Source organism: Cibotium barometz, chromosome 39, assembly GCF_041138505.1.
Source record: "Cibotium barometz isolate CiBa-2024 chromosome 39, ASM4113850v1, whole genome shotgun sequence".
Taxonomy (NCBI): domain Eukaryota; kingdom Viridiplantae; phylum Streptophyta; class Polypodiopsida; order Cyatheales; family Cibotiaceae; genus Cibotium; species Cibotium barometz.
The window spans coordinates 19,453,175-19,477,372 of record NC_141084.1 but is presented as its reverse complement, the minus strand read 5'-3'; the positions used below and the strand labels follow the sequence as shown (position 1 = coordinate 19,477,372).

Here is a 24,198-nt window from a genome sequence, read left to right as displayed (position 1 = left end):
CTCTCGAATTTGTTGGTTGAACAACAGACACATCTTAATGCAAGAATGCCAAGATCTGTTGTATTAAATAAAGGTAATAAATTGATTTTAACTCATTTGTTCTTCACTCACATACATCCTTAGCATGTTCACTAAAATTTCATACAAGGGAATAGGGGCCTACGAGTGAAAAATACTAGCATTTTCTCTTAAACAATGATCGTTGTTGGCACAATTCGTGGATACTAGGGTGAAAAAATTAATGGTATTCACCCATATTTATTTGATGGTCAAAGCGCTCGATATACTAGCATTTTGGGTTCAGACCTTCATTTTGTCTTTTTTATGGCCTGTGCATGGTTAATACATCAAGAAATGACCAAGATTGCAGAAATCTAAGATTGGCACACACTATAGCAAAATGTTGTTGATGAGAGGAAGAACATGCACATGCATTAATGGATAAGAAGAGCATGCCTCATCATTATTGGGATGAAGCAGTTTTGCGACTGCAGTTTACATTATGAATAGGACCCCCATAGTAGCAATGCATGGTATGACTCTAGAGGAGAAGTACAATGACTAAAAACCACATTTGTCACACCTGAAAGTTTCTGGATGCATTGCATATGTACATATTCTTGATGAGCTACGTAGTAAGGTGGATCCAAATGCCGAAACATATGTTTTCATTGGTTACTCCCTTAAGCAAAAGGGCTACAGATGTTACAACCCTATCACACATGAGATGAGGGTGAGAAAGGATGTTGTATTTGATGAGATGGGCTACTATGCTGATAAAAGAATCGAATGGGATTGATGCAAAAGAACAAGTGGTTACAGAAAATGCAAGTCAACAATCACAATTGTTGAGTGGACCAAGAGAATCTTCTAGCAGTGGGCATGTTTATAGTGGAGTGGCTGTAGGCTACGTCAAAATGTCAGTCTTGCAAATTTAGCAGGTGCGTCATGTAAGGGCAAAGATAGGGTTGGTGAGCCCCTTGGTATGTCTGACATTTTAGTAGGGCATTCATTTGTTGTGATGGAGAGTCTAGTGGCTCACAGCATAGCCTTCACGAGGAGTTTGGGATTCCAGCTATTAGGACACCTAGTGTAAGCAAGGCTAAGGCAGCCCTCGCGAGGACACCAAGGACAAATGGAACACCACACAAATAAAATAGGGTGGAAAATCCTATTCAGAGATTGATGTATGATGGCTATGTAGCTCACCAATATGCATACATGGCAAAGTTTGTGAAGGACGTTGAACCCGTATGTTTTGAGGATGCTATTGTGCATGCAATCTAGGATATATCCATGCACAAAGAAATGGCTACATTGGATGTAAATAAGACATGGGAATTGGTGCCTTTGCCTGAGGGTAAAAAGGTCATTGGATGTAAGTGGGTGTACAAAGTGAAGCAGAACTCGGATGGAAGCATCTCCTCGGGGTGTGCACTACTAGAAAACCGTAGGTATCATGTGTGTTCAAGAGGTATTTTAAAAACCCCTTAACTAAAATTTTTCCCCCAATAAAACAACCCCTCTTTACTTATGAGCTAATGGATTTTTTTCTAAAGTTAAATAATAACTCCTCCTATTAATGGAATCCTAGTAATTTTTCTCAATGTATCTAATTAAAAATATCCCTCCTGTGAATTCACGTGCTACAATAACAAATTTTCAGGTGAACCCCCCTGAGGGAACCATTAGCAAGTAAAAATCTAGATTAGTTGTTAAAGGTTATGCTCAATCCACGGCATTGATTATGAGGAGACATTCAGCCCCATCGCTAAGATGGAAACCATTAGAGCTCTAATATTGCAATGCGTACTTCAAAAGGTTGGGTCATTAGATGGATGTAAAGAATGCATTCTTACATGGTGAGTTGAAAGACAAAGTGGGGTGGTTGCAAGATCAGGGTGCCCAGTTTTGTCCACTCAGGCACCCTGTAAACAGTAAAAAAACAGGCATTTGTTTACCTTTAGTGGCTAATCTCTCCTAGTAAATGAAGGAATTTCGTTTCAAGTTCTTTTGTTGGAACATCATATTCAAAGTTGGAAATATAGTTGCATAATTTGATTAATCATTAGATAGTCAAAAGTCCTCATTTTCTTAGGTACAAAGTCAATGTATACACCCTGTCCCAAATTTGAACTGATTCCATAAAATGCTAATATCTTTTACACATAAACTCATATGAGATTCCCACTTTGTACCTTAGATCTTCACATAATATGGAGCTTAACTTGATTTTTTAAGAAAATTTTAAGATATTTGTCCATTTTCTTTAAATATTTCAAGGTCTTTAAAGTGTTATAATATACGCCACTTTTGTACCCATAATAGCTACCACAAAGAGTGGGTAGATACTAAGACATTAGTAGAATGTGGTGGTTAGTAAAAATTGTAAATCTAATGGTTAGATTTTTAATGATCTCTTTTTCAAAATTCTTCCAGACTATCAGAAGGCCTGCAAATATTAATAATCTAATTAGTAAAATTACATTTTTGATGTGAATCATCTAAAACCTATAGAGACTAATGTACTTGTAATGGTGCATCTATGGAAAAATAAGTTGGATCACTCTAAGTATGGAAAGATCATTTGTTTATCATTTCATCATATTTTTTATTAACTTTGATTAATTAGACTAATTTATATTAATTTAAGTTATATTGGGTTAATTTAAGGACAAGCGTATTTTCTATTATTTGCTTGATCTCATTTTAAGTACCTTGCCCCCCAAAATTTGCTCTCCAAGCATTGTCCCAGTCCAACAGAAACTGGATAAAACTGGACACCCTGATCTTGCAACAACCCAGTGTATTTGGACCAGCCACCTGGTTATGAGGATTTGAGTCATCGAGATCATTTATGCAAGCTGCATAAAGCCTTTGTGGTCTGAAATCGGCGCTGAGAGCTTGGCATGACAAAATCGTAGAGTATCTTCTCACCATTAGTGTAAGATTCCTCCTCAATCTCTCAAGATGTCCATCATCTTCACCTATAATCAATTCCCTCTTCAAAATATAAAAGATCTTGTTTCTACTTGTTTTGGCCTAGAGAGAGAAAATATTCTAGAGAGAGAATATTCAGATTTTGAATATTTTTAGATGGAAAAATATCTCTTCTTATTAAAATAAGTTCCCCTGAAACAGAAGTTCAAAAAGATTATATAGGAGGGTCCCATGCCCCGATTATATAGGAGGGCCCTCACGTGACTCTTGACTCTCCATTTCTATGTGTGACCTTTGGTTGCCTGACCCTAACCTCAAACCAAGGTTAGGCCTAACCCTAACTCCACTAAAGCATGTTCCCATGCTCACATGCCTAGGGTAGGTTAGCCTCCTAGTATATGCACATATAATGTGCAGATAACACTTATTATATGTACTCTTATCTCTTTATGTTATAGTTGTAGAAAAGAGAAGAGAATAGATGGAAATTTAACCATCCATCTCTTATGTGTGCTTGTCTACTCTTGCGTGTTTGTGTTTGCAAGGGAGTCATACTCATTCTCTCTCCCACACTCTTATCACTGCTCACTTAATGCTTGAGACCCATTAACATAAATAATTTTTCTAATGTGGAAATTCCACCTTACATATATTTTAGCAATGTCCTAATGGAAGCATAGATAAGCAACCTTCCAATATGAAAGGCACAAGCACTAAAAGAGATAACAAACTTTGATGCTTGAATAAGAATAGATGACTTTTTTTTAATTGTCATAATTATTGCTTGTAATGTCATATGGATCAGTAGAAATGCAATACCTTTTTAGTAAGCACCGAATATAAGGAATTGTGTTTTATTTGGTTTTATTATTACTCAAGGGTTGTGTGAAAACACATGCAATCAGAAAAAATTTACAAAGTTGATTCATTTCCATTAAAAAGAAAATCCAATGTGACTCGTGACTCACTCATTCTTGATAGTAGGTTTTCAAAAATCATAGCAAAACCCTCCTCTAATCATGAAGACATCACTTCTCTCAATGGCTTATTGTCTGAGACAGAATGGACAAATAACTCATCATCCTATCCAAGCTAAAGCATATAATCTAAAGTTACTTGGATTACACACATAAAAAGGTTCTTGCTGGCGTTGTCTGAATTTTTTGGTTTTGGTGTGGAATCCAACTTTCTTTCTTTTTCCACTGTTTGAAAAAGTGAACGTGGATTTCTTTTCATTCGACGATGGTTTTGAAGTGTTGGCACACCGACCATAGTCTTATGAAAAACCTGAGCTGCCTGAATAGCATCCTCAACCGTTTTGACCTTGCATTTTTTTACCTCATACTGATAGTCACGATCTAGACCATTGATGAAAATCCCACATAAAGTATGTCATCAAACTTAGCTTTGGCAGCCAATTGACTAAAATTTTGCACATAATTGTCAAAATACTGATTTCCCATCCTATTTTTAACAAGCTTGGCAATTATTTTGAATTCATCCTCCGGTTGGACAAACTGTTTTTTGAAAGCTTTCTCGAAACTTTGCTAAGTGGTAGGAATGGAATCTTCTTTGATATCCTTCCACCAAGTTAATGCCTTCCCTTTCAATAACCCCTGCATCATTTGAGCTTTTGTGCATTAGTGAATGGATGAAAGGCAAAGTGTGTAGTCGTGAGTCTTCTCCTTTTTCTCACAGCCGTACACCTTTGGTGCAAATAATGGAGAAACTTTTTTCGTAGGAGCAGGAGGTGCCGCTAAAAGAGATTTTGTAAAGTCAAAATCTGCGTCTTTAGTGACTCCATCTCATCATGGCATTTGACAATAGTTACCTCTAGATGTTTTGTCACTTTTTCCAAAAAAATCGTCCCCCTTGTGCACGATTTCATGAGAGAGAAGAGAGAGCATGAGATACTCCCTTATTTTCCTCATCTCCACCTCAATAACCATATTTTCTCTCATCTCCTCTTCTCTTTCACATTGTTAATCAATGTGGTTAACCCACTAAATAAGATTATTTACTAATCATGATTTAACTAATCAAAACTACCCATATAAGCGATGTTCCCACACGGAAGAGAAAAATTTGATTTGAGAGATTGAAATTATGTCGCGTACACGGGAGAGAACCAGATGCTTTAACATGCGGCACTTATTGATTTTAAGCAGAAAATCGATATAAAGTTGATAGCATACATGCGAAAACCGTAAAAATACATTAAAAATATATTTTTTACTGTAAAAATGCACTTAAACATTTCTAAATAATTAGAAAAATTTCCTTAAAATTATAGAAATTTAGGAAATCCTTTCTACCAAAAAATACCCACAATAGCATGTGCATATTTTGGTAAAAATTTTGTAAAATGCTTGTTTTAACCATAAAAATAGAGAAAATTAGCATTTCCACTCACGAAAATTCCCTACAAATGTCTATACATCCTTCCAAGTCGAGAAGCACTGTGTTTCAACTACCATATTGATGTCCCCAATGAATAGGCCACCAAAACAAACCAAAAAATAACATTTTTTTCTTAGTAAATGTTAAAAGTTACTTTAAAAAATGCTTAAAATTTGAAATAATGAGAGAAAATTCAGAGGAGGAAAAACATCAAAAATTAATTAGAGACTGCTCTGATACCACTGTTAAAATCCTAAAGATCTCTCTAGCTAATCACTATGTATAAAAACGCATAAACCACGAATATACTAATCCACCGGACCACACCCCCGAGCCCAAGGGTGCACACATAAATACAATGAAGTGCCACATACCTTACCTTGGGGTCCCATACCACACAGAGATATGACTTCATCTAGCATTACATAACACTAGCATGAAACGGCAAGAGAATAGATACAATGCTCTACACAAGAGAACATTCCTTGAGAGTGCCCCATGCCCCTATTATATAGGAGGACCCTCAAGTGACTCTTGACTCTCCATTTTCATGTGTGAACCTTGGTTGCCTAACCCTAACCTCAACCTAAGGTTAGGCCTAACCCTAGCCCCACTAAAGCATGTTCCCATGCTCACATGCCTAGGGTAGGTTAGCCTCCTAGTATATGCACATATAATATGCAGATAACACTTATCATATGTACTCTTATCTCTTTATGTTATAGTTGTAGAAAAGAGAAGAGAATAGAATAGATGGAAATTCAACCATCCATCTCTTATGTGTGTTTGTCTACTCTTGCGTGTTTGTGTTTGCTTACAAGGGAGTCAAACTCATCCTGTCTCCCACACGCTTATCACTGCTCACTTAATGCTTGAGACCCATTAACATAAATAATTTTTCTAATGTGGAAACTCCACCTTACATATATTTTAGCAATGTCCTAGTGGAAGCATAGATAAGCAACCTTTCAATATGAATGGCACAAGCACTAAAAGAGATGGCAAACTTTGATGCTTGAATAAGAATCGATGACTTTTTTTTAATTGTCATAATTATTGCTTGTAATCTCATATGGATCACTAGAAATGCAATACCTTTTTAGTAAGCACCGAATATAAGGAATTGTGTTTTATTTGGTTTCATTATTGCTCAAGGGTCGTGCGAAAATACATATGCAATCAGAAAAAAATTACAAAGTTGATTCATTTCCATTAAAAAGAAAATCCAATGTGACTTGTGACTCACTCATTCTTGATAATCACATATAATCTAAAGTTACTTGGATTACACATAAAAAGTTTCTAGCTTGCATGCCAAGTTGGGTCTCGGACAACCGACCTTTGATAGTTGGATTACAGATAAATTTTGGTACAAATGCATATCCTTTACGTAGATTTTAGGGTTGCGAGATTTTAGTAGAGGAGCATCAAACCCTCACAACAAGGTTAAGACAAATAACACGCCCACAAATGTGAATTAAGGAATGCCCACATCAGCATTCAGAAAGGCAAATCTTCTCATCTTCCAAGCGAGAAGCCCTAAACCAGTAGGAAAGGAAACCTCACAGATAGTAATAGATTTGATTGAATGAAAAACAGAGAAGGCAGCTCTCTCATCAGACCAATGCCTCGTTTACATCAAATGTTTAACTCAGTCTCGTCATCTTAGTTCTGTCACCACAAACAGAGAGGTGGGGAGAGGGAGAGAGCTCTGAGACTGAAATATAAAGCGAGATCGTGGCCATTTCTATCATGAATAGTGGAGCCCTAATATCAAAAACCTACCTGAAGACTAACCATAGTTCAATTTTTGCTGTGCTAACCCAAATATCAAAACCTAGCTGAAGACTCTAACCATACTTAATTTTCAGTTGGCTTCCCACATCAAGTTAAACTTTCATACATGCTTAACTCCTATTCGTTGAAACTCCACAAGTAATACCCAAAATAGCCGAACTCCTGAAAGTATAAGAATGACTAATGAATGAGAAGCTAGCATTTTTGATGGATTTGGACCATGTGGGACACTGCTCTTAGATCTCCATGCAACAAATTAAAGCATTGGGGACAGTGTCAAGACAAAAATATGGAGGCCCTCTTTTTCTGACGAACATATTAGGAAAAAACCTAATATATTAGCTTGTGGTGTGTGACGGCACTTGCAAAATCTCATCTCCACTCCAGTTGTGGGCCATGGATCAAGCCGTTCTCCCTTAAGATGAGCATAGAGTGGTCATCGGATTTTAACTTTATCACCACATTTAGCAGGAAATTCCTCAAATAAAGAACTGAAGCATGACTGGCTCAAAAGATCATATTTTAAGAGGATTATAGTACTTCTATTTCATTATTATTCAAGGTATGTTCAAAAATATTACATAAAAGTTTAGATCTCAAGAGATAAAGTACCAATTACAACTCTGGCCACATTTCTTCCCTTTTTCTATTTCAACTAGGTCTTCTTGAGTAGTCTTATTATCTTTAGCTCCAATCAAATGCTCCCAACACTTTTGAATATGTGTATAGGGTTGAATAGATAATTAATCAGTAAATGATCCCAATACGAAAGCTAGTGAAAAATGGAGAGTCGTTTTATCCCATTAGGTTCAATATTCTCACCCGCTCTCCATGCTTGCAACCACAAACTTGCTTTCACTGGTCTAGGTGGTTTCCCAAGATTCCCCTCCTATAATAGATAATTGTCAAGAAGGTATAGAATGTGGCCTTGGTAAATCATCTTCTTGAGTGACGTGGATCTTCGTGCATCCAAACCAAAACCACACATGGGGCATGCATGATATCCACTCATGACTAGACCTGAAACCTCCAAGAATTAATCATTAAGTAACTACATATGAAAGACTTAGTTTCTGTAACGTTCAAGGAAGGATTATACTTTAGCACTCTCCGTAGCCTAGAAAGTCTTGTATTGTCCATATAAGTATGCCCTTAATGATGGAGGATCTATTTTCTTGCCTACTTGGACATGTCGCGGATTGGAATTTCTTCCCTCAACTTTGCAGGTCTTCAACCAATGGTGCTAGAAACATTTCCATGATTTTTACTTTACAGTTTCCTGGAACTAGTAGAGCTAATAAGAGATGCCCCTATGAAGTGAACAAATAACAAAAGACAAAGAAAAAAGCATTGGGTACAATCTCTCTCTCTCTCTCTCTCTCTCTCTCTCTCTCTCTCTCTCCCCCCTCCCCCCCGAACGTGATCTAATGATTCATAATTAGATATATGTCCCAAAAACGTGCATGGAATTAGTGAGCGAGGACTAATTAGGTATATGTCCCACAAAGACTTCTAGCATTTGGAATAGATTTTGAATTGTGTATAGAATATCCCATAGTTGTATAGATATCTGAGAGCTTAATGATTTATCTCAGAGCTTAACAGTGATTAATTTACTTATACAAAATTGTACCACATTGGTCACATTGTATATTCTCCCGCATGTATGTGTACATTGTTTTTTCTCCAATATTTCATTCTAGGTATACATATATATATGAGAGCTTGATGACATATACACTCATATGAGAGCTTTATGACATATACACTCATATAGGATTGTGCCACATATGTGCACATTGTATAATCTCCCATATTTGTACCATACATGTGCACATTATTTAATCTTCATACTTCATTCCATGTGTGTCTACATGTGTCTATAGTGAATCATGATTCATAGAAATGTTCTTAAATAGTAGGTCTACACATATTGAAATATGTACATTCAAATTGGGTTGGGTTAATTAGGGTTCATTCCGTTCATGTGGCTAGGCATGCTTGATAAATTAGTAAGGTAGATTTGTCTCATCAACATATATATGTATAAATACATGTGTATATGCATGTATATATTTGTACATGCATTTATACAATTTCTTATTCTTATTCAAAGAGAAATACATGAGACAAATATTGATATATTTTTTTGTTACTACATGATCAATATATGCATAAGTATATGCCTTATTAATGACCTTGTGGGACAAGACAAATTTAGATTGCAAATACTCATGGGATTAGTCTTGTCTATAGAAAAGTGAGCTCTGATAGGGTGTTTAAAATATGTGAAAAAAACATTTCTTCAATAAGCAAGTTCTAGCATGTTCATATTTAGCATGTTCATATTTAGTTGGTCTTTCACAAGACTAGCTAGATAAGATTCGAGATAACCAACAAGGAAGGGATAAAAAGCCCCTTGGTCATTCCACTACAAATTCAAAAAATGTTAAATACCTTGGTGATCAATCAATTCTACTATATGTATAGACCTCGTATTTTCTTGAGACCAACACAAATATAACTTGGAGTTTGATAAAATATCAATTGAAACATAACAAAAAAATTAGTGAAAATGTAACCTCAAATATCATAAGGAATTAATGTAAAGCAAAAATAAATATGGATGCCCCTTGTTCATGCCACAAACTCTATTTAATTGCTCTTGAAATGGGTGTGAAACCAAACCAATTACCAAAACTAGCACATGTAAGGAGGCCAAGATGTATATATTGCTTCATATCTCTTCAATTACCAAAACTCTATCAAAGCCTTGTTGTACTAATTATTTCATATAAAAGGGGTCACATTCAATCAATGGAAGCAAGCAAACTCTCAAGCCTCTTTATGAGTACAAGTCCTAATCTTGTAACCTTATAAGACTATATTAGATAAAATGGAAAAAATCCCTCAAAATGGGAATGTATTTAAAAAATTTGTTTTGGCCATAACTTGAACATGCAAACTCCAAATTTGTCGGACAAAATAGATCTAGATTCTACTTTTCAAGCTCTTTCCAATGATATGTCACATGAATATGTTTTGACAAACTTTTGGATGAGTTTACCATACCCCCACTTTTTTCATGGGAATGGGATTTTTCCCACTTTATCTAATATTAACTTTTATTGTGCTTGAGTCTAAAGCTTCATTAATTTACGTTATTCATCATGTTTATGTTTAGGTATCATCCTCCCTAGCTTAGATTAGCACTAATTACATTGTTAAATAATATAAGATTAAGTCTTTCTCGTCATCCCCATATCCATGGGAGCTTGGATCCACAAGTTTCAACATCTAAGCCAAAGTAAGGTGTGAAATCAAACCAATTACCAAACTAGCACATGTAAGGAGGCCAAGATGTATATATCGCTTCATATTCGTTGATCTTCGATATCTAGAGAGTGATATACCCTTTCATGTATGTAAGTGTATCACTAATGATTTATAATTAGATATAAGTCCCAAAACATGGATGGAAGGACCAATTCGGTCTATGTCTCACAAAGACTTCTAGCATTTGGAATAGATTTTGAATTGTGTATAGAATATCCCATAGTTGTATACATATCTGAGAGCTTAATGATTTATCTCAAAGCTTAATGATTAATTATATACTCATATGGAACTGTACCACACATGGGTACATTATATATTCTCCCATATATGTGCACATTGTTTTCTCTCCCATACTTCATTCCATGTATACATCTCTAAGAGCTTAACGACATATACACTCGTATGGGATTGTACCACAATATATGTGCACATTGTATATTCTCCCATATTTGTACCACATATGTGCACATTGTTTATTCTTCATACTTCATTCCATGTGTGTCTGCATATGTCTGTAGTGATTTATAGCAATGTTCTTGAATAGTAGGTCTACACATATTCAAATTTGTACATTCAAATTGGGTTGGGTTGATTAGTGTTAAGTCCCTTCACGCTAGGCATGGTTGAGAAATTAGCAAGGTAGGTTTTTCTAATCAACATATATATGTATATGCATCTATAAATACATGTGTATATCCATGTATATATATTTGTACATGCATTTATACAATTTTATATTCCTATTCAAAGAGAAAATTTATATGAGCTAAATAATGATATTTGTTTTTGTTACTACATGATCTATTAATACTACATGCACTATAAGTATATGCCTAAAAAATTATTGACCTTGAATCAATGGTGGCCAAGACAAATTTAGATTGCAAACACTCATGGGTAAGATCTTAGAGGGTGTTTAGAATATGTGAAAGAAGACTTTCTTCAATAAGCACATGCCAAGCATCTACCATTTATGAATTAATCCACATAAATTTTACCTTGTGTTGTTGGTCCTTCAAACGTCCACCATTTATCCTTATAATCTTATTACTCTAAGAGATTAACGTGCTACCAACTAATTAATGTAATTCCATTTCTCACACAAACTTGTCGCTTAAGACAGCAGTGCTATACAAGCGCTAGAAGCTACTATGGCTAACGAACGCCCATCACTTGTATTAATCTTTAAAAACAAATGTGCGGAGATGCGCGAACCTTGGATAGCCTAATGGAGAAAGTTGATATTGGAGCCTCTGCAAGGCAAGGGGCTCAGACCAACAAGCCGAATTCCTCATAGTATAAGGAGACAGCTCAAGCATAGTTCTTGACGTAGTAGGCGTAGAGCGCTGAGTACTCGGAGGAGTAGGTGTCGCCCACTGTGGCTCCGGCGGTGCTGCTGGAGGGCGGCAGGCCATGCAGGGTTTCGAGGCGTTGAACGTAGCTCACATCACCCAACGATTCCCTACAATATCCAACAAACAAGCTTGTGTCAATATCTGCCGTAACTCATTAAACGTCGATCGGAGGTTTCTAAGAATAAGAGTAGTAGTACTCACTTGCTACCGCTGTAGCTGGTTGCTTGGAGAAGACTCCAAGGGATGCTCTCCTGGTCGACGGTGATGGACGCCAGGGTCTTGGCGGTGACTCGGCTGACTTCAGTGCCCAGCTGGTCGAAGGTCTGCCATGAGGGCTGCCCGCCGCTGGCATCCGGCTGGGCCAAGAAGAAGTGTCTGCCCACAACAGCGCCTACCAGAGAATCGTTGGCGCTAGTAGTTATACTGCCATCGACGTAGAGCTTGGCGGTGGCGTTATAGAGCACCCAGTTGGTGCCGTTGAAGGCGTAGTGCTGCTGGCCCACCCCTCGCAACGCCAGGTGCAGCGTGTTGCCGAACGGCACGGAGATGGCGGTCGGGATGTTGATACCGGATTCCAAGAGCTGTGATTGATCAGATTGCAGAAGAGTACGTGGGCTGAGTACACGAGCAGAGGCCACGACGTCAAAGCCGCCTGCGATCACAGCAAGAAGAAGAACGGGCCAAAGCAGTCGAACAGCAGGTGCAGAACGGCAGGCTACCGGAGATCTTTCGCAGACAATATTTACTGTCGTGCAGCGCATGTTCATCCCTCCTTGCAGGCTAATTGCGAACTCGTTAAAAGGCTTAATTATGTATTGCGGTAGTAGATCGCCTGAGATTGAGCTTAATTATGGATTGCGATACTAGCGGGATCAGAATGTTTTTTTTGATGAAGCATGTTTTGCGAGAGTAGATCAAAAGGTTTTTATAGGCTCTGCAGGAGATCTCCGGACGCGCCAGTCGACCAGGTCAAGCAATCATAGCCGCCATCATATACACACACACGCATACGTTCACGTCAACCTTTTATATATTATTACAAAGACAATGTAATAATGTTGAAAGCTTCAAAGCACCAAAATAAAGTAGCTCTTTCAAAGCACCAAAATAAAGCAGCCCTGGGTTTGCTTGATGCTTACGCCTACACCAAGACTTTCAGGGAAAAAAAAAACGTCCTAAGGCTCAAAGTGAGAAAAATAGGTTGTAATTTTGCTTAGCCTTTAATGTAAACATTGAAATTTTTGAGGTTTTAAACCGACTGATCTATGCTTTTTTTTAATAAAAACTGGTTGGGCTTCAAGGTTGTCCTTTTTTTCACTGGTTTTATAGGAAAAAAAGTTTATTTCTGACACCGCACCAAGATATAAAGATAATGTAATAACAGGCCTTTGGTTTTCCTGGATGCCTACACCAAGACTTTCTCACAACAAAAAAAAAAACGTCCTTGAGCCTGACTTTCACGGCTCAAATTGAGAAAAACTGGTGGTTAGCCATTAATTTCAACATTCGAATTTTTGAGGACGGTTAGGCTTGAAGGTTGTCCTTTTTCTCACTGGTTAGAAAAAAGGTTTATTTCTGACACTGCACCAAGATACAAAGATAAGGTAATAACAGCAAAATGAGCAGGCCTTGGCTTTTCCTGGATGCCTACACAAAGACTTTCAGAAAGAAAAAAAAAACCGTCCTTTAGTGTGACTTTTCGGGCTCAAATTGTGAAAAAGCGATTGTAAGAAATTAGAATGCTCTCTAAATTTCCATACAAGGTAATAGAGGCCTACTAGTGAAAAATACTAGTGTTTTCTGCTAAACAATGATCGTTGGCACAATTCCTAGATACCAATGAAAAAATTAATGGTATTCAGCCATATTTGTTTACTAGTAAGAGCACTGGATATACTAGCATTTTGGGTTTAGACCTTCATTTTGTCTTTTTTATGGCCTATGCATGGGTAATACATCAAGAAATGACCAAGATTGCAAAGAATATAAGACTGGCACACACATCCTCTTCCTTCTCTCTCTCTCTCTCTCTCTCTCTCTCTCTCTCGCTCTCTCTCTCTCACCAACACACACAAAGCACACAACCAACTTCATCTTGTATAAATAGCAATTGAAAAATCCACAAATAAGGAGGAAAATACAATTTTTGAATGATGCCAAATGTATTTAGAATGCTTTATCAATCCCATCTTGTAGCAAATCTACTTGATTATCAGGATCAATGTCTAGCTCAAGTGAGAGATCAATAAAAAGATCCAAGCCACCATCAATCTCAGGGTCTATAAAAAGATCATATACACACACGCATGCGCTCACGTCAACCTTCTATATATTATTACAAAGATAATGTAATAATGTTGAAAGCTTCAACATTATTACATTATCTGAATGCCTACGCCAATTAATACCTACACCAAGACTTTCAAGAAAAAAATAAAGTAATCCTCATTTTCTGAATGCCTACGCCAATTAATACCTACACCAAGACTTTCAAGAAAAAAATCCCGTCCTTTAGTGTAACATTCAGGGCTCAAATTGAGAAAAACCAGTTGTAATTTTGCTTAGCCTTTAATGTAAACATTGAAATTTTTGAGGTTTTAGTTATAAAACCAACTAATATATGCATTTTCTTAATAAAAACCAGTTGGGCATAAGGTTGTCCTTTTTTTTCACTGGTTATAAGAAGACAAGTTTATTTATGACACTGCACCAAGATATAAAGATAATGTAATAACAGGCCTTGGGTTTTCCTGAATGCCTACACCAAGATTTTCACAAGACAAAAAAAAAACCATCCTTTAGTGTGACTTTCAGGGCTCAAATTGAGAAAAAACGGTGCATATCTAATATTGTTGAAAGCTTAAAAGCACCAAAATAAAGTAGCATGGTTTTCCTCAATGCCTACACCAATTAATACCTATGCCAAGACTTTCAAAAAAAAAATCTTGTAATCTTGGGGGTGCGCATTAAGAAACCCTATGTATCAAGTGCATTCAAGGGGTAATTAAAAAACTCGTTATCTATGAATTTTTCATGGATAAAATGACCTCTTTTTCTTTATGGACTTATGGGTTTTTTTCAAAATCGACTAAAAAAACCCTTCTATAAATGTATGTCTGTAAATTTACGTTAAAATTTTGAATTAAAAAACTCCTTCATTTCAACTCAGGCGGTATACTTACTTATTTTTAGGTGAAACCCTCGAGCCTTTGGTGGCTCAATTTGAGAAAAACAAGTTGAAATTTTTCTTAGCCTTTAATGTAAACATTCAAATTTTAGAGGTTTTAGTTATAAAATCGATTAATCTATGCATTTTTTTAAGATCATTTCCATCTGGACTTCCTTTCACGTTCTCTTTTGGTGAGCTAGATTTCAGATGCTCTTGAGCATGAATCGCACCAATAAAAAACTCAAAGTAAAATATTTCATTTATAACCAAAATTAAGACTTGAACTCCTTTTTATTTATGTGCACCTAGCTTGGGTCTTTACTAGACTAATAATTTGAGGCCTTAATTCCGCTCCTCCTTCAAAGCTCTCTCTCCTCATGTAAAAAAGATGAATACCCTATAGCTAACTTCTTCTAGTCTATCCAAGTTACAGTTTCTACTGGGTAAAAAGTTGTCCCTTTTTTTTCTAGAGCCTCTATAACTATTATATTTCTAAGTGATTTTTCTTTCCTTGGTAAGAAGGCCTTAGGTTTCATTATATATCTCGGTTCTTCTTTAGTCTATGCATATATTATTGAAAGAACCAACATATACATAAGGCAATAATTTTGTCCCATGATCCTAATTCTACATTATGTATCCCACAGAAATTAACCACCCCTTCAGAAAAATCCCTCGGAGAATGTCTTTTATCAAAGTAGGGTTTTATCCAACCTAAGTTGCCTTCATGTGATGATTGATGGGTATCATCTCTTGATCCATCTTTTCTATAATTTTCCTAAAAAATCTCAACTCTATTTATTGTTGGGCCTGAAGAATTTGATGGTGTATAATAATAATGTCCATAAATTGTACCTTGAACATACATACCTTAATGGAAAAATGCCAAGACTTACTGTAGACAAATTCAAGTAAGGAAAGACTCATTCATTCAAATTGATTTTCATTCCCATTCAAGCTTAACATGTCCTCTCGAATTTGTTGGTTGAACAACAGACACATCTTAATGCAAGAATGCCAAGATTTGTTGTATTAAATAAAGGTAATAAATTGATTTGAACTCATTTGCTCTTCACTCACATACATCCTTAGCATGTTCACTAAAATTTCATACAGGGGAATAGGGGCCTACGAGTGAAAAATACTAGCATTTTCTCTTAAACAATGATCGTTGTTGGCACAATTCGTGGATACTAGGGTGAAAAAATTAATGGTATTCACCCATGGTCAAAGCGCTCGATATACTAGCATTTTGGGTTCAGACCTTCATTTTGTCTTTTTTATGGCCTGTGCATGGTTAATACATCAAGAAATGACCAAGATTGCAGAAATCTAAGATTGGCACACACTATAGCAAAATGTTGTTGATGAGAGGAAGAACATGCACATGCATTAATGGATAAGAAGAGCATGCCTCATCATTATTGGGATGAAGCAGTTTTGCGACTGCAGTTTACATTATGAATAGGACCCCCATAGTAGCAATGCATGGTATGACTCTAGAGGAGAAGTACAATGACTAAAAACCACATTTGTCACACCTGAAAGTTTCTGGATGCATTGCATATGTACATATTCTTGATGAGCTACGTAGTAAGGTGGATCCAAATGCCGAAACATATGTTTTCATTGGTTACTCCCTTAAGCCAAAGGGCTACAGATGTTACAACCCTATCACACATGAGATGAGGGTGAGAAAGGATGTTGTATTTGATGAGATGGGCTACTATGCTGATAAAAGAATCGAATGGGATTGATGCAAAAGAGCAAGTGGTTACACAAAATGCAAGTCAACAATCACAATTGTTGAGTGGACCAAGAGAATCTTCTAGCAGTGGGCATGTTTATAGACCATGGAGTGGCAGTAGGCTACGTCAAAATGTCAGTCTTGCAAATTTAGCAGGTGCGTCATGTAAGGGCAAAGATAGGGTTGGTGAGCCCCTTGGTATGTCTGACATTTTAGTAGGGCATTCATTTGTTGTGATGGAGAGTCTAGTGGCTCACAGCATAGCCTTCACGAGGAGTTTGGGATTCCAGCTATTAGGACACCTAGTGTAAGCAAGGCTAAGGCAGCCCTCGCGAGGACACCAAGGACAAATGGAACACCACACAAATAAAATAGGGTGGAAAATCCTATTCAGAGATTGATGTATGATGGCTATGTAGCTCACCATTATGCATACATGGCAAAGTTTGTGAAGGACGTTGAACCCGTATGTTTTGAGGATGCTATTGTGCATGCAATCTAGGATATATCCATGCACAAAGAAATGGCTACATTGGATGTAAATAAGACATGGGAATTGGTGCCTTTGCCTGAGGGTAAAAAGGTCATTGGATGTAAGTGGGTGTACAAAGTGAAGCAGAACTCGGATGGAAGCATCTCGGGGTGTGCACTACTAGAAAACCGTAGGTATCATGTGTGTTCAAGAGGTATTTTAAAAACCCCTTAACCAAAATTTTCCCCCCAATAAAACAACCCCTCTTTACTTATGAGGTAATGGATATTTTTCTAAAGTTAAATAATAACTCCTCCTATTAATGGAATCCTAGTAATTTTTCTCAATGTATCTAATTAAAAATATCTCTCCTGTGAATTCACGTGCTACAATAACAAATTTTCAGGTGAACCCCCCTGAGGGAACCATTAGCAAGTAAAAATCTAGATTAGTTGTTAAAGGTTATGCTCAATCCACGGCATTGATTATGAGGAGACATTCAGCCCCATCGCTAAGATGGAAACCGTTAGAGATCTAATATTGCAATGCGTACTTCAAAAGGTTGGGTCATTAGATGGATGTAAAGAATGCATTCTTACATGGTGAGTTGAAAGACAAAGTGTATTTGGACCAGCCACCTGGTTATGAGGATTTGAGTCATCGAGATCATTTATGCAGGCTGCATAAAGCCTTTGTGGTCTGAAATCGGCGCTGAGAGCTTGGCATGACAAAATCGTAGAGTATCTTCTCACCATTAGTGTAAGATTCCTCCTCAATCTCTCAAGATGTCCATCATCTTCACCTGTAATCAATTCCCTCTTCAAAATATAAAAGATCTTGTTTCTACTTGTTTTGGCCTAGAGAGAGAAAATATTCTAGAGAGAGAATATTCAGATTTTGAATATTTTTAGATGGAAAAATATCTCTTCTTATTAAAATAAGTTCCCTTGAAACAGAAGTTCAAAAAGATTATATAGGAGGGCCCCATGCCCCGATTATATAGGAGGGCCCTCACGTGACTCTTGACTCTCCATTTCTATGTGTGACCTTTGGTTGCCTGACCCTAACCTCAAACCAAGGTTAGGCCTAACCCTAACTCCACTAAAGCATGTTCCCATGCTCACATGCCTAGGGTAGGTTAGCCTCCTAGTATATGCACATATAATGTGCAGATAACACTTATTATATGTACTCTTATCTCTTTATGTTATAGTTGTAGAAAAGAGAAGAGAATAGATGGAAATTCAACCATCCATCTCTTATGTGTGCTTGTCTACTCTTGCGTGTTTGTGTTTGCTTACAAGGGAGTCATACTCATTCTCTCTCCCACACTCTTATCACTGCTCACTTAATGCTTGAGACCCATTAACATAAATAATTTTTCTAATGTGGAAATTCCACCTTACATATATTTTAGCAATGTCCTAATGGAAGCATAGATAAGAAACCTTCCAATATGAAAGGCACAAGCACTAAAAGAGATAGCAAACTTTGATGCTTGAATAAGAATAGATGACTTTTTTTTAATTGTCATAATTATTGCTTGTAATGTCATATGGATCAGTAGAAATGCAATACCTTTTTAGTAAGCACCGAATATAAGGAATTGTGTTTTATTTGGTTTTATTATTGCTCAAGGGTTGTGTGAAAACACATGCAATCAGAAAAAATTTACAAAGTTGATTCATTTCCATTAAAAAGAAAATCCAATGTGACTTGTGACTCACTCATTCTTGATAGTAGGTTTTCAAAAATCATAGCAAAACCCTCCTCTAATCATGAAGACATCACTTCTCTCAATGGCTTAGCCTTAGTAAGGTCGGTCACAGACATTTGAGATATCTTGGGCTCCTTGGCAATTGGTTTTACCGTCATTGGCTCGTGCCCAGATACTTGCGAACTAACGGATTTTGTTTCTGAAGACACCTTTTTACCTGCAATCATCAAGTTGTCTTCTATCTGGATTGCATTGGCAGTGACTGCTTCCCACGTTGTAAGACCTCTAATGACTAGGCCATTGTAAATGTCCTCGTGGCGCAATCCTCGGATGAATCTATCGAGGAGTTGGTTGTTATTGAAGCGTTCATCGGGAGTGCAGCGAGAATTTAGATGCTTCAATCGACTTATAAAGTCTCTCACTGACTCCCCTTCCTCGCGTTCAGCTTTTTGGAGTTGAGATGCTACCCCCCAAAGCACACCCTCGCGTATGTATTCTTTCAAGAACAATCTCTTGAGAGTGGGGTAGTGAGTGCGCTCTTCAACCCTTAAGGTTCGATACCAATCTCCGGCCTTCCCACTCAAGGTTAAGCCTAAGGCTTTACACTTATGCAGCTCATTGTGCTCTTCCAAGGAATCACACACGTGCTCAAAGACTTCAATGTGCTTCCTAACATCCTCGTTACCACTGAAGGTTTGAGTGAGCTTAGCCACTTGTACTGCCTTGCTTCTAGGTTCTCTGTCAGGCATGCCCCGAATGTTTTCCGCAATGGATCGTCCGATCGTCTGAGCAAATGCTGCGAGATCACCTAAGTGAGCAGGCATAGCTGGTGGAGGCACTTCTGGGATAGCCTGGCTGATAGGAGTTGGCGTTGGTTTTAGTAGGTTGGCAAATGACGTAGGATATGATATGTGACTAGGCCTAGCTCCCCTTGGATAATGGTTATGATAAGGCAGTCGTGGAGCATACGCCATTGGCATACTAAGAGGCGTAGGAGCTACCTGAGCATGAGTAGCGATAGGTACATAGGGTCGATAGGCACTGGCACGCACTGTTGTAGGTACTGTTCCACTAGGTAGCGGTGTCGTACTAACTACAATGATAACAGGTGCACTTTCAGCTATGCTCATCATTGGGGTAGGCATTGCAGATTCCCTAATGGAAAGTTGAGCCAAGGTTGGAAAGCTAAAGTTACTGCTCGTGGGCTCAACCTGCATTGAGACTCCAGGCGAAACAACATATGAAGGGTCTATGGGACTCACCGAGGGAGTCTCCAATTGTGATAGGGTTGGTTGTTTGGCCTTGCCTGTATCCAAGAATCTCATAGGGCCAGTGGAACCTAAGTTCACTCCCCTATTTTGCCTCTCAATTTGGATAATTCTATGAATAACCTCACATATCATGTGTTGTTGCTCCTCTAGATTAGTGGCGCTAGATGTAGATCGTAGGACTTCTAACCAACCTACATGGTATGTGTAACCCGTGTATAGGTCCGTTAGAGTCTCTGTGTGTAGATCATATTCCCAATTTTCATTGAGAAATAACCCATCTAGACTTGGTGTGCCAAACGGTTCTCTTGAAGTGGACGCAATGTCACTTCTTATGGATTGGCTTCTAGGGACCTCTACTTTAGGAAGAGCATCGGAATGTGGTAGCTCAGTAGGGCCCTCATTAAACGAAGTGGGTAGAATATCCACATGGACACTCTTTGGGAGGGTAGGGTCTACATAAGATGTGAATGGCGAATCTACTACCCCTCCTTCCTCATTTACTTCGCTTGTCGCATGTTCAGAGCGTGTAGCTCTACTAAAGGTCTCTATTAGACCACTAAACATGCTAGATCCGGGTTGTGGGGCCCACACTGGCATGTTTTGGCTTGTCTCCTTAGGGTTCTTGGTAGGGTGTCCTTCCATGGCTTCTGAGTCAGAGGACGAGTCACTATCCACTATTCGTGGATCTTGGGTTGCAGAATGGACAAATAACTCATCATCCTATCCAAGCTAAAGCATATAATCTAAAGTTACTTGGATTACACACATAAAAAGGTTCTTGCTGGCGTTGTCTGAATTTTTTGGTTTTGGTGTGGAATCCAACTTTCTTTTTCCACTGTTTGAAAAAGTGAACGTGGATTTCTTTTCATTAGACGATGGTTTTGAAGTGTTGGCACACCGACCATAGTCTTATGAAAAACCTGAGCTGCCTGAATAGCATCCTCAACCGTTTTGACCTTGCATTTTTTTACCTCATACTGATAGTCACGATCTAGACCATTGATGAAAATCCCACATAAAGTATGTCATCAAACTTAGCTTTGGCAGCCAATTGACTAAAATTTTGCACATAATTGTCAAAATACTGATTTCCCATCCTATTTTTAACAAGCTTGGCAATTATTTTGAATTCATCCTCCGGTTGGACAAACTGTTTTTTGAAAGCTTTCTCGAAACTTTGCTAAGTGGTAGGAATGGAATCTTCTTTGATATCCTTCCACCAAGTTAATGCCTTCCCTTTCAATAACCCCTGCATCATCTGAGCTTTTGTGCATTAGTGAATGGATGAAAGGCAAAGTGTGTAGTCGTGAGTCTTCTCCTTTTTCTCACAGCCGTACACCTTTGGTGCAAACGATGGAGAAACTTTTTTCGTAGGAGCAGGAGGTGCCGCTAAAAGAGATTTTGTAAAGTCAAAATCTGCGTCTTTAGTGACTCCATCTCATCATGGCATTTGACAATAGTTACCTCTAGATGTTTTGTCACTTTTTCCAAAAAAATCGTCCCCCTTGTGCACGATTTCATGAGAGAGAAGAGAGAGCATGAGATACTCCCTTATTTTCCTCATCTCCACCTCAATAACCATATTTTCTCTCATCTCCTCTTCTCTTTCACATTGTTAATCAATGTGGTTAACCCACTAAATAAGATTATTTACTAATCATGATTTAACTAATCAAATCTACCCATATAAGCGATGTTCCCACACGGAAGAAAAAAATTTGATTTGAGAGATTGAAATTATGTCACGTACACGGGAGAGAACCAGATGCTTTAACATGCGGCACTTATTGATTTTAAGCAGAAAATCGATATAAAGTTGATAGCATACATGCGAAAACCGTAAAAATACATTAAAAATATCTTTTTTACTGTAAAAATGCACTTAAACATTTCTAAATAATTAGAAAAATTTCCTTAAAATTATAGAAATTTAGGAAATCCTTTCTACCAAAAAATACCCGCAATAGCATGTGCATATTTTGGTAAAAATTTTGTAAAATGCTTGTTTTAACCATAAAAATAGAGAAAATTAGCATTTCCACTCACGAAAATTCCCTACAAATGTCTATACATCCTTCCAAGTCGAGAAGCACTGTGTTTCAACTACCATATTGATGTCCCCAATGAATAGGCCACCAAAACAAACCAAAAAATAACATTTTTTTCTTAGTAAATGTTAAAAGTTACTTTAAAAAATGCTTAAAATTTGAAATAATGAGAGAAAATTCAGAGGAGGAAAAACATCAAAAATTAATTAGAGACCGCTCTGATACCACTGTTAAAATCCTAAAGATCTCTCTAGCTAAAAACGCATAAACCACGAATATACTAATCCACCGGACCACACCCCCGAGCCCAAGGGTGCACACATAAATACAATGAAGTGCCACATACCTTACCTTGGTGTCCCATACCACACAGAGATATGACTTCATCTAGCATTACATAACACTAGCATGAAACGGCAAGAGAATAGATACAATGCTCTACACAAGAGAACATTCCTTGAGAGTGCCCCATGCCCCTATTATATAGGAGGACCCTCAAGTGACTCTTGACTCTCCATTTTCATGTGTGAACCTTGGTTGCCTAACCCTAACCTCAACCTAAGGTTAGGCCTAACCCTAGCCCCACTAAAGCATGTTCCCATGTTCCCATGCTCACATGCCTAGGGTAGGTTAGCCTCCTAGTATATGCACATATAATATGCAGATAACACTTATCATATGTACTCTTATCTCTTTATGTTATAGTTGTAGAAAAGAGAAGAGAATAGAATAGATGGAAATTCAACCATCCATCTCTTATGTGTGTTTGTCTACTCTTGCATGTTTGTGTTTGCTTACAAGGGAGTCAAGCTCATCCTGTCTCCCACACTCTTATCCACTGCTCACTTAATGCTTGAGACCCATTAACATAAATAATTTTTCTAATGGAAACTCCACCTTACATATATTTTAGCAATGTCCTAGTGGAAGCATAGATAAGCAACCTTTCAATATGAATGGCACAAGCACTAAAAGAGATGGCAAACTTTGATGCTTGAATAAGAATCGATGACTTTTTTTTAATTGTCATAATTATTGCTTGTAATCTCATATGGACACTAGAAATGCAATACCTTTTTAGTAAGCACCGAATATAAGGAATTGTGTTTTATTTGGTTTCATTATTGCTCAAGGGTCGTGCGAAAATACATATGCAATCAGGAAAAAATTACAAAGTTGATTCATTTCCATTAAAAAGAAAATCCAATGTGACTTGTGACTCACTCATTCTTGATAATCACATATAATCTAAAGTTACTTGGATTACACACATAAAAAGTTTCTAGCTTGCATGCCAAGTTGGGTCTCGGACAACCGACCTTTGATAGTTGGATTACAGATAAATTTTGGTACAAATGCATATCCTTTACGTAGATTTTAGGGTTGCGAGATTTTAGTAGAGGAGCATCAAACCCTCACAACAAGGTTAAGACAAATAACACGCCCACAAATGTGAATTAAGGAATGCCCACATCAACATTCAGAAAGGCAAATCTTCTCATCTTCCAAGCGAGAAGCCCTAAATCAGTAGGAAAGGAAACCTCACAGATAGTAATAGATTTGCTTGAATGAAAAACAGAGAAGGCAGCTCTCTCATCAGACCAATGCCTCGTTTACATCAAATGTTTAACTCAGTCTCGTCATCTTAGTTCTGTCACCACAAACAGAGAGGTGGGGAGAGGGAGAGAGCTCTGAGACTGAAATATAAAGCGAGATCGTGGCCATTTCTATCATGAATAGTGGAGCCCTAATATCAAAAACCTACCTGAAGACTAACCATAGTTCAATTTTTGCTGTGCTAACCCAAATATCAAAACCTAGCTGAAGACTCTAACCATACTTAATTTTCAGTTGGCTTCCCACATCAAGTTAAACTTTCATACATGCTTAACTCCTATTCGTTGAAACTCCACAAGTAATACCCAAAATAGCCGAACTCCTGA

The 24,198-nt window shown here is 37.5% G+C and overlaps 1 protein-coding gene across 1 annotated transcript; it reads right to left on the bottom strand.

The window, feature by feature from the left end:
• Positions 1–11,626: 11,626 nt before the first annotated feature.
• LOC147615829 (uncharacterized) lies at positions 11,627–12,714 on the bottom strand. Its single transcript, XM_086777983.1, has 2 exons — positions 12,033–12,714; positions 11,627–11,938 (listed from the first exon to the last, which is right to left on the bottom strand). The coding sequence occupies exons 1-2, from the start codon at positions 12,596–12,598 to the stop codon at positions 11,788–11,790; spliced, it is 717 nt and encodes a 238-aa protein (XP_086634109.1). The 5' UTR covers positions 12,599–12,714; the 3' UTR covers positions 11,627–11,787.
• Positions 12,715–24,198: the final 11,484 nt, after the last annotated feature.